General features: G+C 41.3%; 1 protein-coding gene across 8 annotated transcripts in view; it reads right to left on the minus strand.

The window, feature by feature from the left end:
* The window catches only part of SORCS1 (sortilin related VPS10 domain containing receptor 1), a 591,779-nt gene that overhangs the window by 185,760 nt on the left and 391,413 nt on the right, over nucleotides 1-14,606 (minus strand). For all 8 annotated transcript variants that reach the window (XM_005566385.4, XM_005566384.4, XM_065521387.1 and 5 more), the window contains exon 5: nucleotides 3,178-3,251. In XM_005566385.4, coding sequence (XP_005566442.3) covers nucleotides 3,178-3,251 — 74 coding nt within the window. The remainder of the gene's footprint in view (nucleotides 1-3,177; nucleotides 3,252-14,606) is intronic.

The following is a 14,606-nucleotide window of genomic DNA, read 5'->3' on the forward strand; positions in this document are numbered from 1 at the left end:
TCAGTTCCTTTTTCTTGCCCATCCTGTCAATATTTTTCATTGTTTCTTTTGGTAGGAACCAACTTCTGCCAAGTCCTCTGAATAGCTACTTCCTACCGTATAGTTCTAGGCACCATGAACAGATATTTGCAGTCATTTGAAAGTAGGACTTGAGAAAAGATTTGTCCTTCATGCTTTTTCATTAGCAAAGCAGCAACTGCATTTCCAGGATAAACTAGGAGGACAACATTCATTTATTTCCGTCCTTTATTTGCTTATTTTCTGAGGCCTTTCTATGTACCCCAAAAGGGAGAGAATGAAAGAAAAAGACATGAACCTTCTCTTCCATAAACTAACTTTATACTTTATAGACAAAACACACAGAGATGAAGGTTTCTCATGAGTACGATACAAAATTAGTAAGAGAGGGAGAAAAAAATGCTGACCAGAGAAAGGAGATTCAGTACGAGACAGAGTTGAGTTCCTGGAGACAGGAGATGTCAATTTGAACTTTAGAAGCAAGGCTTACACCATCCTGAACAAGAGCACCAGAGGGAGAGAGGTAAATAAGCTTCTGTGCAACAAAAACCTCCTTTAGTTACAAATGTCTCGTTTTGATAGGGGAAAAAGTGGTATCTTGCCATATAGAAGTCCTTGTGTTATTATCTCAGAGCCAGTTTGTTTGCAAATGGCCTAACTTTTTCAGGCAGTTTTGCTAGCTTTTTAAGAGATTTCTCTAATGTAGTTCTCTGGCTTTCAACTCCCACAGGGGTTTTAGGGTAGTGTTTGAAAATGAGAAAGATAAAAATGCATTCCTCTTAGAAGTTCATATAAAAGCGAAAGAATTGGAGTGGAGGTGGGAAGCTATTATGTACCTTGGTGATCTATTCTGCCTGTAACTCTAAAGGCTGATGAGAGGCAGTGTGATTTCAAGAGGAATCAAGAGGAGATACTTTCACTGCCCTCATTGCAGGGAGCTCATTGGCTCCTAAAAGGTCACTGTCACAGTGATTCTGAATGACATGAATAAAGGATATTTAAACTCCTGTCTGAGCTAGTTCCTTGTTACACAGTTTATAGTAGTAAAAATCTTGAAACAACCTGAATGTCTTTTCCACAGGCAGATTAGAGAAATTAGGGTAAGGTAGAATCACATCTTTTGGCAGGAGGTAGGATGTATATTCAAAGGTATTGATAAATATTAACACCAAAATCACACTAGAATGTTCTGTGCTTTGTTCTTACTTTGCGAGAATCTAAGACCTTGGAAACTTAAAAGCCAAAGTTAACTTCTGATATTTTCCTTGTTTTCAATTTTACTCACCCATTCCCACGGACAGAGCCACGTCTAGTTTAACTAGGGGGATGAACTGAGGTGGTTAAAGAAAGGAATGCTATTTCCTTTGTCCCTTTCTTTTTCTTGCTGCCCCCTTCTCTCTTTCTCTTCACGTATTTCTCTTTTCCCATACATATATCCCACTAACATATATAGTTTATGTTTTGCATTAATTAGGCATAAGATTTACCTCCAATCTATAGTCTTAGAGCAAAATGATATGTAGTCAACTAAAAATAATGATGTATGCATAATAAACTGCATCCCCGCAAAACAAACAAACAAACAAACAAAAAAAACAAAAAACAAGGTATAGAACAGTGTGCACAGCTACCATTTATGTAAATATGGGTATCTCTATCTATATATATTAGGGACTGAATATTTTTGTCTCCTCAAAATTCATATGTTGAAACCCTAACCCACAATGATGTGATGGTATTTGCAAATAGGGTCTTTAAGAAGTGATTAGGTTTAACTTAGGTCATGAGGATAGGGTCCTCATGATGGGATTAATGCCCTGATAAAAAAAAGGAAGAGGTGTGCTGGCTTACACCTGTAATCCCAGCACTTTGGGAGGCTGAGGCTGGGGGATCATGAGGTCAGGAGAGTGAGATCATCCTGGCTAGCACGGTGAAACCCCCTCTCTACTAAAAACACAAAAAATTAGCCAGGTGTGGTGGGCACCTATAGTCCCAGCTACTGGGGAGGCTGAGGCAGGCATCTCAAAAAAAAAAAAAAAGAGGAAGAGAGATGAGAGCTCTCTCTTTCTACCATGTATGGACACAGACAGAAGGGAGCCATCTGCAAGCCAGGAAGGGAGTCTTCAGCAGGAACCAAATCTGCCAGCACCTTGAACTCCCCAGCCTTGAACAATGAAGAATAAATATCTGTTGTTTAAGCTACCCAGTCTATGGTATTCTGTTACTGCAGCCCAAGCAAAGTAAGACTACACACACACACACACACACACACACACACACACACACACCCCACACACACACGTTTGGCAATTCAGAGAACATTTCTAAAAAGATAATTGAGAAACTAGTAATAGCAACTGTGTCCCACATGACAAGGAGAAGGCTGGCCAGGCACGGCGACTCAAGCCTATAATCCCAGCACTTTGGGAGGCTGAGGTGGGCAGATCACTTGAGGTCAAGAGTTCAAGACCAGCCTAACCAACATGGTGAAACCCCATCTCTACTAAAAATCCAAAAAGTAGCCAGCCATGGTGGCATGCACCTGTAGTCCAAGCTAGTGGGAAGACTAAAGCAGGAGGATTGTTTGAATCCAGCAGGCGGAAGTTGCAGTGAGCTGAGACCACACCACTGCACTACAGCCTGGGCGACAGAGTGAGACTGTCTAAATAAATAAATAAATAATTAAATAAATAAATGACAAGGAGAAGGCTTACAAGATCTAAAATCAGGAATGAGAGGAAGATCTACTTTTAGACTAAATAAAACCTACTTCTTTAGACTGAAAATCTTCATTTGAATATGTGATATATGTGTATATAAGGCTTTTAATAATAAAAAGTCACTATTAGATTTTTTTAAATGTCTCTCTCCACGGTTCCACCAAACTATAACAAAGCAATTCTCATAAAGCCCTTGCAGTTCACTAACCTCCATAATCCATTTGGGGTTTTTCAAAAAGACTGTGATAGATTTTTTAACATTCTCTTAAAGTGTTTCTTACTCTAATGTCACATCCTGCCCTGAGGGGATGTGGGCATGTCCCAATAAGAACAGACCTTATGTGAGAGCACTGGTGAGAACAAGATTCCAATGGTCATTTACTAGGTCATATCTGACTAGATCATATCTTAATGTGCTACAAGATAAAGTGAGACTTACCAGTAGAACCTGTTTGGTACAACCCCTTCTTGGATAAGCTGCCACCTTCTCCCAAACTCAGCAGAGCTGTATAACTGTAAAGAACAGAAGTTACTCAACACTATGGTTCTATAGTACATCACATACACAAGCATCAGTTCATTGTATCAATAGTAATAATAATACCTAACATTTATTGAACACCTGCCATACACAAGGTGAGTGCTCCACATGTACCACCTCCATTCCTTATACAAGCTCTGCAAGGCAGATTAATATCTTCATTTTATAGTTGAGGAAACTGAAGCTTAGAAGGATTAACTGACTTGTTAGAAATTACATGTCAAGTCAGTAGTTGAATGAACTGGAATGCACACCGTGTTCTGCCTGTCGATAAAGTCAGCTGTGCCACTTGACCTAGCATGTGCCAAGAATTGTGGGGAATGCAAAGAAGTGCAAAATCTAGACAAGGTTCTGGAAGAGCACGCAATGTAACCAGAACCTGGCTCACATAATGAGAAATGCACGAGGCAGCCAGTGATAAAACAATGCAGAAGACAGGAGCCAATTTAGGGATGCTTCCCAGATGCTGTGGTGAAACAGCTGGGACCTGAATGAATGACAGCATTCAAATGGCTAAAAATAGCATTATTCACAAAGGAACAGCGTGAGTCAAAGTGGTAAGATAGACAGGGACAACATATAAATAAGCCAACTTATCTATGTAAGCTTATCTAAGTAATAATTACACATTATTCAGGCATCCAGTCAAGGAGAATCTGTACCTTTTTCTTTCTAAGTCTTTTTTATTATTCTTTTGTTTTTGCTTTTGGTTTTTTTTTTTTTTTTTTTTTGAGACGGAGTCTCGCTCTGTCGCCCAGGCTGGAGTGCAGTGGCCGGATCTCAGCTCACTGCAAGCTCCGCCTCCCGGGTTCCCGCCATTCTCCTGCCTCAGCCTCCCGAGTAGCTGGGACCACAGGCGCCGCCACCTCGCCCGGCTAATTTTTTGTGTTTTTAGTAGAGACGGGGTTTCGCCGTGTTAGCCAGGATGGTCTCGATCTCCTGACCTTGTGATCTGCCCGTCTCGGCCTCCCAAAGTGCTGGGATTACAGTTGCTTTTGTTTTTCTGAGATAGAGTCTCACTTTGTTGCCCAGGCTGGAGTGCAGTGGTGTGATCTCGGCTCACTGCAAGCTCTGCCTCCCGGGTTCACACCATTCTCCTGCCTCAGCCTCCCAAGCAGCTGGAACTACAGGTGCCTGCCACCACCCATGGCTATTTTTTTTTTTTACTATGATTTTTAGTAGAGATGGGGTTTCACTGTGTTAGTCAGGATGGTCTCAATCTCCTGACCTCGTGATCTGCCCATCCCAGCCTCCCAAAGTGCTGGGATTACAGGTGTGAGCCACCACGCCCAGCCTATTATTCATTCTTTGGCCACGCCTGAGGGAGACTGGTTTCCGGGGTACATTTCATGTTTGATATATTTTATAAGTGCCAAGGAGAGATGGGTGACACCTCCTCTCATAGAGATAACAGAAGATGGGACAGGTCACACTGTCTTAACTGAGAACCCAAACAGGCAGTGTATGCATGGCCTGCTTCTTGTTCCCAGCATGTCCTGAACACCTGGTATTTCACCACAGAGAATTGTACAACAGCAGCAGGCACCCAACCTGAGAGTATCCACTTCTCTCTCTCTCCCCTTTGTCTTCTTTTCTTTTTTCTTTTTTTTTTTTCTTTTTTTAAGCCTAGAGCTCTACTTCTTTCTATAAGTTTAAAGGGAGCAGAGTTCATACCATTGTGGTGTGCCTATGTCAAACAGATATATCTATATTTAGTAACATACAAAGATTAATGCAAATGTTAAAGTATCAGGACAGTTCAAAATAATATGTCTGGGTAACAGGCTGAACTCATATACATGCTGCAAGAATAATACATAAACTCTGTGTGCTCCTACGGCTACACCAAAGGATTGCTATTCCCGTTCCCACAGAGAATTCATCTCTATGAGGAATTGTTGGGCGCCAGCATTTGTGGTTCTTTTTTTCTGTTTGTAAATTTATCCCCTAAGCTTGAATCTGGAGCCTGTGGACCACTCAGGTATGTCCCAAGACATTTGTTTATATCTTCAAAGAGCAACTTCATTATTTGTGAGCATGTAGAGGCCCCTCAAGCAGTGGGTATACAAAACAATCCAATAAACCAAGCCTCTCTCATTCAGCTCAGTGAGATTCTTTCAATTTACTCTCTCCAAAGGTACCTTTTGGTCCTGGTGGGCTGGCCCTGTCACCTTCCCACACGCGCCTTGCTGTGCCTTCACTGAGGCTGCCCACTCTGGCAAAAGTGGCTTCAAGACTTTCCTTCTTCAACACCAGTCTTGTTTTCAGAGCCAGATGAAAGGCCACCTCCTCTATGAACCCTCCTCTACCTACTAAGATTCCTACCGGTCTCATCTCCAAAGAACTGTGGAACAACAGCAGATGCTATCAAACTACCAGCCACGTATTTATATTTAATTCTCTTAACAGCCTTTCAAGAGAATCTTTCATGAATGCAAGGCAGAAATTCCTTTCTATCTAAAATTACTCTAAAATTTCTAAGGCCACTTCCTGCCTCTTTAATGAGATTGCGAAGCTTTTAGATGTTGGAAATCCTATCCTTCTACATGTACAGGTGCCTCAAACAGTAGATGATAAATGAAAAAGATAATGATTTGGCACCACGTGAATTTCCTAGTCATGTTTCTACCTAATAAAGCACCCAGGTTTCACAATTGGTGGACAAAGAAAATTTATCAGAGGAATATATTTTAGTTCCATGGATTTATAATTAGAGGCATATACCTAAAAACAAACAAAACACACATCCACAAAACCCTATAAATATCAGTGTATTTGCAACTCCCAAGGATTTGAAAGCAGAGTCTTGAATACTCACCTTTAGACAAAACTGCTCTGTATTCTCCACCTACTACTTCAGACATTTTCTCCCTAAAAAGTTAGTTGTCCAGTCTGGTGTTATACTGACTAAAAAGAAAACAACAACTCAGCCATTCAAGTTAACGTGTTAATTAAACCTACAGAGTCTGGCAGCAAAGTGCTCCTCCACAAAGAAGGGAATGGTATCAAAGCATTTTACCCAATGACTGTCTCAGCCACCAGTGGAAGGCTTTCCCTGTAGAATGAGTCAATGTCCTTTAATAAAATTCATAGTGTTGGCAGCACCTAAATAAGATTTATTTCCCTGCCTGTCTGTCTCTGGCTCCAAGGTTTGACCGTCAGAACACAGAACTGAGAACTATCATTACTATCTGTCACATCAGAGAAAGCAGCAGCAGCTTTCTCTAGCTATGCCAAGCTTAGAGAAAGACAGAAGGATTAAGAAGAGGATGGAAGAGTACTTAATCTAGTTTTAGGAGGCCATTGTGCCTCTACTAGTGCCGTGTCATGAACTTAAAATTGCCATTCTTAGAGGGTTTGATTTGGTTTAGCTAACATTACTATAAATGTTGAAAAAGAACTGAAGGAGCAGAAATGTTAGAGAACAAGGAAAGATTCTAGTTAGTTATATCTGCAATAAGAATGCAACACAGAAAATCCTGTCTAAAATCATTCTAAAGTATCTGTGACTACATCCTTGTATTAGTAAATACAACTTAATGAGCACAAACCCAACACTCACCTGTGCTCAAGATCTATCAGCAGCCTTAAGGCCTAACCCTCCAGACTGTCATTATGCTGGTCTGGAGCTATTAGCATTTCTCTCTCTTTCCTGACATGTTCCTCTCCTGAAAGGTTTTTTTTTTTTTTTTTTTTTTTTTAAAGACATCTTTCACATTGGCTTCTTTCCTTGCCATCTGTCTTTGTTTGCTTTAAGAAGAATGCAGATAAAAATACACTTAATTCCAAAGGATGAAATCACCAGGGTTAGTTTCATTGACAGCTTTGAGCCAACTCTTAGGCATCTCTGGCGCCTTCCTCTGGATGTCTTTGGAGCTGCAAGTTGTATGGTGGGCACCGGCTATAAGGAATGATAAAGAGGGATGCCACAGCAGGACAAAATAAACTGGGGGAGGGAAAGAATGGGATGCACTGGTTTTGCTCAAGATTCCTAGTCTACAGCAGATAAAGATGGGATGAGAGAAGGGGAGCAGCCATTTCCAACTTTCATTTCCACCTTAACATTCACATTTTGGTTAAATCCCTAGAAGAGTGACAACTTGCTACTAGATAAGAAACTCAGCTCCTTGTGGTGATACACAAGCTTGCAACTGTCAGTGTCCTTAAAAAGTCTTTTCAATATTTCTAAATCGGATCAACGTATCCTCTCTTTGCAGATTGTTAGACATGTGCACGTGATGGAATTCTCTTCTGCAGCTGGGAAATGTGTGAAAGAGCATCCATTCCACAGAAATTTGTGCTAGGAGAATTCCATAGAAGCTAAGAGTTGTGATAACGTTTTAAGTCTTTGGTTCATGGGACCAGATGTTGTTCACCACAAAGCTTCCCACGGCGGCTTCCCCGGTCAGGGGGCAGTTTCCTGGGGCTTCTCCACACAGGCTCCTTAGAAGGCGTCTGCGTTGGCGGAAAACATCCTGCTGTCGGCTCTTTTCAAGGTTGCCTGCCCACTCCTCTTTCCTTCTCTCCTCTTAACATTTTGGAAGCAGGGGGCCTGCGAATTGTACTTCTTGAAAAGGCTGACAGAAAATGCTGCCAGTTCTATTTTATTTGCCTTATCCTAATATTGCCCTGGGGATGGCCTGGGTACAAAGCACTCATCCACCTCATGACTCTCTGATTCTCACTGCTATTCCTGCATCCTTTTTAGCAAGAAAGAGATGGTACCTTAAGGACTTCATATAAATTCCTAATGCCAGGCCTGAGGCATCACAAATATCAAGTTCTTTTTTCCATCACCCTCAATAAGAAGAAAGAGAATCAGTCCAGAGAAAAACGCTGTCCTCAGAAGTATGTTCTGATGCTCTCGTTCCACGGCATAGGAGGGGGCCAGAACCCACACTAAGGGGAACCAAAATCTGCAACACTTAAAAGGATTCTGCAAACTTCACTAAGAGCTGATATGAGTCTTTACCTTGACTGTTCAGTACAGAGAGCAGATAGTGAGAGAGACATGATGCCCAATCCAGACCTCACACCCAACCCTGCCCCCATAAAGTTTCTCAAAGAAAATGTTAGTGTATTAGTGGTATCACAACCTACAGTAATGTCTAATATTTTGTGTACAGTGTTGTACTGGCCTGTGTTGTAGTGGCCTACGTTTTAGAGGAAAAGTTTAGAATTTGCAAAATAATTCATAGTGGGCTTTGTAGTACAATTAACATGTCTTAGAATGAAGATATGCAGAAACAGTGTTCCAGGGGAATGGGTCAGTCTGTGCAAATAAACAGAGCGGCAAAACTCAGGGTGGTGTTCTCACATTTCTTTGGTCAATAGCAAGAGACCCAGTTTGGCTGGGATGCATAACAGAGTGAAGTGGAAGCTGGGGCTATAAAGAGAGCCTGGAACCAGGCTGGGTAGATGCAATCTTACCAATACTTGTGGGGAACTGATGTAGACTGGATCCAAATGTCATTAAAGTCAAAAGATAAGAGTATCAAAGCTGAGCAGTCAGGCTTTGTTGATGAAGGCTGGGAATGATGGCCTATTGCTGGTTCCATCAATCTCTCCTGCAGTTGGATTTATCAGATTTGTCACTGTCCACTCCCTAGATGTCACTGAAGTCTGTCACAAGCACTACAGTTGAGGGTGGTGCTCTGAAGCTTAGAAGATTAGACTACGGAACTGGAGCCGGTTGGGAAGGGCGGGTCAATATACGACTGTGGGCGAGTTTGATTTGTGAACACCTCCTGTGCACCCAGGTCTGGAGGTATATAGGAACATGATAAGATAAAATCTTGGCCTTAAAGATTCTTATTTATTTATTTATTTTTATTTATTTTTTTGAGACAGAGTCTCACTCTGTTGTTCAGGTTGGAGTACAGTGATGCCATCTCGGCTCACTGCAACCTCTGCCTCCAGGGTTCAAGCGATTCCCCTGCCTCAGCCTTCCCATTAGCTAGGATCACAGGCATACACCACCACACCCAGCCAATTTTTGTATTTTTAGTAGAGCCGGGGGGTGGGGGTGGTAGGCTGGTCTTGAACTCATGACCTCAAATGATCTGCTCGCCTCGGCCTCCTAAAGTGCTGAGATTACAGGCATGAGCCACCACGCCCGGCCCCTTAAACGTTCTTAAAGCCAAGTGTTGGTGGCATAGAACAGATGAAGAACTAGCTAAAAATTTGGACATACAAATACCTCTCTTTCAAAGCCTACAAAACTATCAAATAGCACAATTGTGCCTGTTCACATCTTAAACCCAATTGTTTGTTTTAAAATGTTCATTTCTCCTTATTCTTGGAGCTCTGTTTTTTTTTTTTTTTTTTTTTTTTTTCCAAATCATTAGAAACAGGCAGATCAAAGGTAGCAATTGAAAAATAATGATACAACCTGTTTAAACATGGTATCTAAGGTGAACGCAGGCCTTCCTTGTTTGCATAGGATGGCATTTCAGCTTGAGAATTTGTTTTATAAACAAGTGTTGGGGTTGACATTTAGCGAGCTCCCTGGTTTCCACTCTAATTGCCAGTTTTGTACTTGGATACTTAAATTACTTACATATTCATGAGATTAGAAATCAGCTCTGACATTGGGAAATTTCAAGCACATGAAAACCCTGCCAAACCAGCATGGTATATACTGCTCAACATATTTCTTATAAAAAACTGAGTGCCTTTTAACTTAATGCAGTGCCTTGGGGAAACATGATGATATTAGGTAGATATCAGTTTCCTAAGTGTTTGTGCTTGTGCAGAAATCATTTGAATATCCCCGGGGGGTTGAATTTCAAGGATCAATTTGTCTTTATCTCAACTCGCCCTTTTGACATTAAGGGGCTGCTAGGTCTATTCAAAAGCAAATAGAGTTAGTGTAAAGATAAATACTTTAATATTTAATGGTGTTCTATTATTATAATCAATAATATTTCTAAGTACCGTATATCCATCTGTCCTGTTCCATTCATTCTGCTTTCACAGGACCTTCTAGTGATTGTCTAAAAAGGCATTTAAATTAAATTGATTAAAGTGCCTGTAGCTCTACGTACTGGAAAGACACTGGGATAAGACAGCCTCTGACTAAGACAGGCTTTCTCTAATTCCAGCTGCACCACACTGGAAGTGCTATTTTTCAGGTCTTTGGATAATACAGTGGCTGGTATCTATGCCGTTTTTGCTATGTGCCAGGCTCTGTGTTTATATTTTGCATGCGTTATCTCAGTATCATCAAATAGCCCCAGGAGCCAGATACTCTTATTATTATTTCCACTTTACAGTTGGAGAAACTACATTTAAATGACCTGTTGAAGGTCACAGAGCAGGGGTAGGACCTGACAGAGGAGACAGCTGATCCTCTTACCAGCTCACTCTACTGTCAGTCAGTGGTGAGAAACCTAAATATGACTGAGATTTTGAAAGCACTGGCATCTGTTTTCTTATTAAGTCGTCATTATTTCCCAGGGAATGTTCGCCATTCAAAGCAGCCATGATAAGTATCTCCCTTCCGTGAGGGCTCACTCAGGAAAAGAAAGGAACGATTGGCTGGGCGCAGTGGCTCACGCTTGTAATCCCAGCACTTTGGGAGGCTGAGGCAGGCAGATCACAAAGTCAGGAGTTCGAGACCAGCCTGGTCAAGACAGTGAAGCCGCGCCTCTACTAAAAAATACAAAAATTAGCCGGGCGTGGTGGCACGTGCCTGTTATCTCAGCTACTTGGGAGGCTGAGGCAGGAGAATCGCTTGAACCCGGAAGGTGGAGGTTGCAGTGAGCTGAGATCGCACCATTGCACTCCAGCCTGGGTGATAGAGCTAGACTCTGTCTCAAAAAAAAAAAAAGAAAGAAAAAGAAAGGAATGATTAAAAGGAATAAAGAGAAGATTTTTTTGTTTATAGATATGTTTATAGATATACATGTAGAATAGATATGAAACTTTAAAAACATTGCAGGACTGGTAGAGAGAGAGAAGGCAGAGAACTAAAATTAGTTCTTTTTAAATAAAATTCACTTTTATGCATGTTACTAAAATTCTGTCATTGGCTGTTCATCACATTGGCAGTCCATTTTTCCTTTTCTATCAACATATGATTTTAACTGAAAGTCAGTTTTCATTTATGGAGAGAATGCTGACTGTTAATATTTAAGGTTTCCAGCTGGGCACAGGGCTCACGCCTGTAATCTCAGCATTTTGGGAGGCCGAGGCAGATCACTTGAGGCCAGGAGTTCAAGACCAGCCTGGCCAACATGGTCAAACCGCGTTTCTACTAAAAAAATACAAAAATTAGCCAGGCATGGTGGAAGGTGCCTGTAATCCCAGCTATTCGGGAAGTTGAGGCAGGAGAATCGCTGGAACTCGGGAGGTAGAGGTTGCAGTGAGCCAAGATCACATCACTGCACTCCAGCCTGGGTAAGACAGCAAGACTATGTCCCAAAAAAAAGAAAAAAAAAATAGATTTTCCATTATTTGTAAACAGAATCTCCCTATCAAAGCCTATTTTCCGCCTTTAAAAGAATGTTTTGGTGTCTGACACGTATGTACCAAAAAATGTTGAAGGGAAGGCCAACATACAGGCCTTAGGATTTTCTGTTTATTTCATAAACTGTGATCCTTTGGAATTTAAAGAAGATCAGGAATGAAGCAAGTTTTCTACATGTTCTTACTTGGAATGTGGACTCACAGAGCTCCAAAATAAGCGAGTCAATATAAACTTACAAATATTCTAGAACTGCCACAAAATAAAGGGTGGCCCACCAAACTGTCCTAAAGGTTTTATTCTCCCTCAATAAAACCAATCATTTATTTGAATGTACTTTTTTCAAAAAATTGCAAAAAAAAAAAAATAATAATAACATCTTCTCAAATAAAATCAAAAGGGAAAGCCATGAACAAAGTAAAACAAAGATAATGGGAAAGAAGAAAGGACAACCACAGGGCAGCAGATGAGGTTTATTCGTCCTATGCAGTGCTTCTTTTGAAATTTTTGAGGTCATTGTTACACATATAAAAATAAGAAAATTTCACATTGAAAACAAAGCAGAATTACTTCTCTCAAAAAAGAAAGAATTCTGAAGGTCTGGTGACATTGGACCCACCTTCCTACATGGCAAGAAGAGCAGGCTAGAGCTTGATAGCCTCCCTCCCTCCTTCTAAATGAACGCCTGCTCTCCAACTTCCCACAGTCTGGACCCAGCCTGTTTTGTTCAATTGTACTTCTTGCCTGTTTGTGTAGGAACTGCGTTCATGCTCTAGGTGGTCTTGGACGTCCACGAGGGTGGGGACTGCACAGGACAGAAGAACAGGCCTTCCTGCTCTTGGTCAGGGGCAGCAGCCCTTCTCTGGAGCTACCTGAAGAAGAGGTCTGGATAAGGACAGCAAGGGGCCTCTGCTCTCCAGCCGCTCAGCAGCCAGAGTCCTGACCGTGTTCATGCTGGTTTCACAATATGGCAATCCACTTTACAAATACTTCTCCATTGCAAATCCTAACAGAGGCACCAAGAGCCCTTGCCCCGGCATAGACAGCAAAGCTGAAGTATACACAGATTCTTATACTTCTCTCCTGTTTTATTTTTTTTTTTTTCAATTTCCTTACAGTCACATCTGCTCTTTGTTTTCTCTCCTTTCAAATGTTTCCCAACACATCATGTTTAGTGAGGTGTTTAAGACAGACTGAGAGATGCCGTTGGAGGCAATGTTTTATAGCACAGTTTGTACACTAGTTTATTGCCAAATTAAAATAAAGATGTAATCTGGCAGACTCAGCCTTCTGCTAAGCCTTCCTTGGGTGGTTTCCTGTATTGAGGCAAGAAAGTCAGCTAGCAATGAAGTAAAGGATTATATCTCCTTTCTCTTATCAGCTCAGTTTCCAAATACAAAGAAATTTTTTTAAATGGGTAGAATGCTTGGTTTGCCTACTGTTTTATAGAAATAAAAAATAAGTTAATAAAAGAAAGCAAGATTTTGGTGCTCCTATAATAAATGCCATAGAATTCTTCATACTTTCCACAAGGATTCATTGTTTTAAAACTGCAAGGGGTGGGATTTTATACACCAAGTAGCCTCCTGTCCATTTGAAACCGAATCTCTAGAATTGTATCTATAATGTTCCTTTTTCTGAAAATTTCAGGGCTTTCCAAAGGCACATCCTCACATAGGCCCTTCAGAGGCCAAGTCCAGCTCCTATATCTTTACTCGGTAAGTCTCAGGGCAGGGTTTCCTATGTACCCAGACTATTTATTTAAGAATTACAATGGGTAAAAGGCTCCACACCTTTTCCTTTCAGTCATTCTAGTGGTGCCTGGATAGCCACATCCCCAGACAAGATAGCATTTACCTCTTGGCAACTATGGTGATGGTTAATTTTATGTGTCAACTTGACTTGGCTAAGTGATGCCCAAAGAGCTGATAAAACTTATCTGGGTGTATCTGTAAGGGATTTTCTAGAAGACATTAGTGTCTGAATCAGTAGGCTGAGAAAATCCACCCTCTCCAGTGTGGGCCAGCATCATCCAATCCTTGGAGGTGTTGAATAGAAAAGGCAGAGGGAGGGTGAATTCCCTTTTTCTTTTTGAGCTGGGATATCCATCTGTCTCCCCTGGCCCTCGGACATCAGAGTTCCTGGTTCTCAGGACTTTGGACTTGGACCAGGACTTACACCATTGGTTCCACCCCCACCCAATTCTCAGGGCTTCCAACTTGGACTGAATTATACCACTGGCATTCTTGGTTGTCCAGCTTGCAGAAGGCAGATCTTGGGACTTAGGCGCCTCCATAATTGCATGAGTAAATTCCATAATCAATCACTCTCTCTCTCTCTCTCTCCCCACCCCCCACCCCAATCTCTCTCTCTCCCTCTTTCTTTCTCTCTCCCCTCCCCTTATTGCTTCTGTTTCTTTGGAGAACCCTGAATAATACAACCACCTAGATGTTGAATATCACACACAGATTTCTCTAAGTGAAAAGAAAAAATATCAAAAACCTTGGTTTTGTGAATTCTGAGGACATTTGGCCATACATATTTTTCCCTGATTAAAACCACCTTTTTAAATCTTAATATGACTTTCCATAGAACTGATATGCAGTAAAATTCTATCTTGGGCCAGAAAGGAACGTTTGTTCAACAAAACTCTTTGAGTCCCTTATAATGTCCACATCAAAAAGCCTCCACTGGGATTCAGGCACCCAAGATGAAACACAGTCAGAGCAGGGTATCACAGCTCATTTCGGGTCTATCCTGCAGGCCGGAGCTCCAAACTGTCCTTAGGAGCTTAAAAGTTGCATTCACTGAAGGAGAGAAGAAGCAATTTCAGGGAGATAAAGGAAAAATAAATGTGGCT

The sequence above is a fragment of the Macaca fascicularis genome, chromosome 9 (assembly GCF_037993035.2).
Source record: "Macaca fascicularis isolate 582-1 chromosome 9, T2T-MFA8v1.1".
Taxonomy (NCBI): domain Eukaryota; kingdom Metazoa; phylum Chordata; class Mammalia; order Primates; family Cercopithecidae; genus Macaca; species Macaca fascicularis.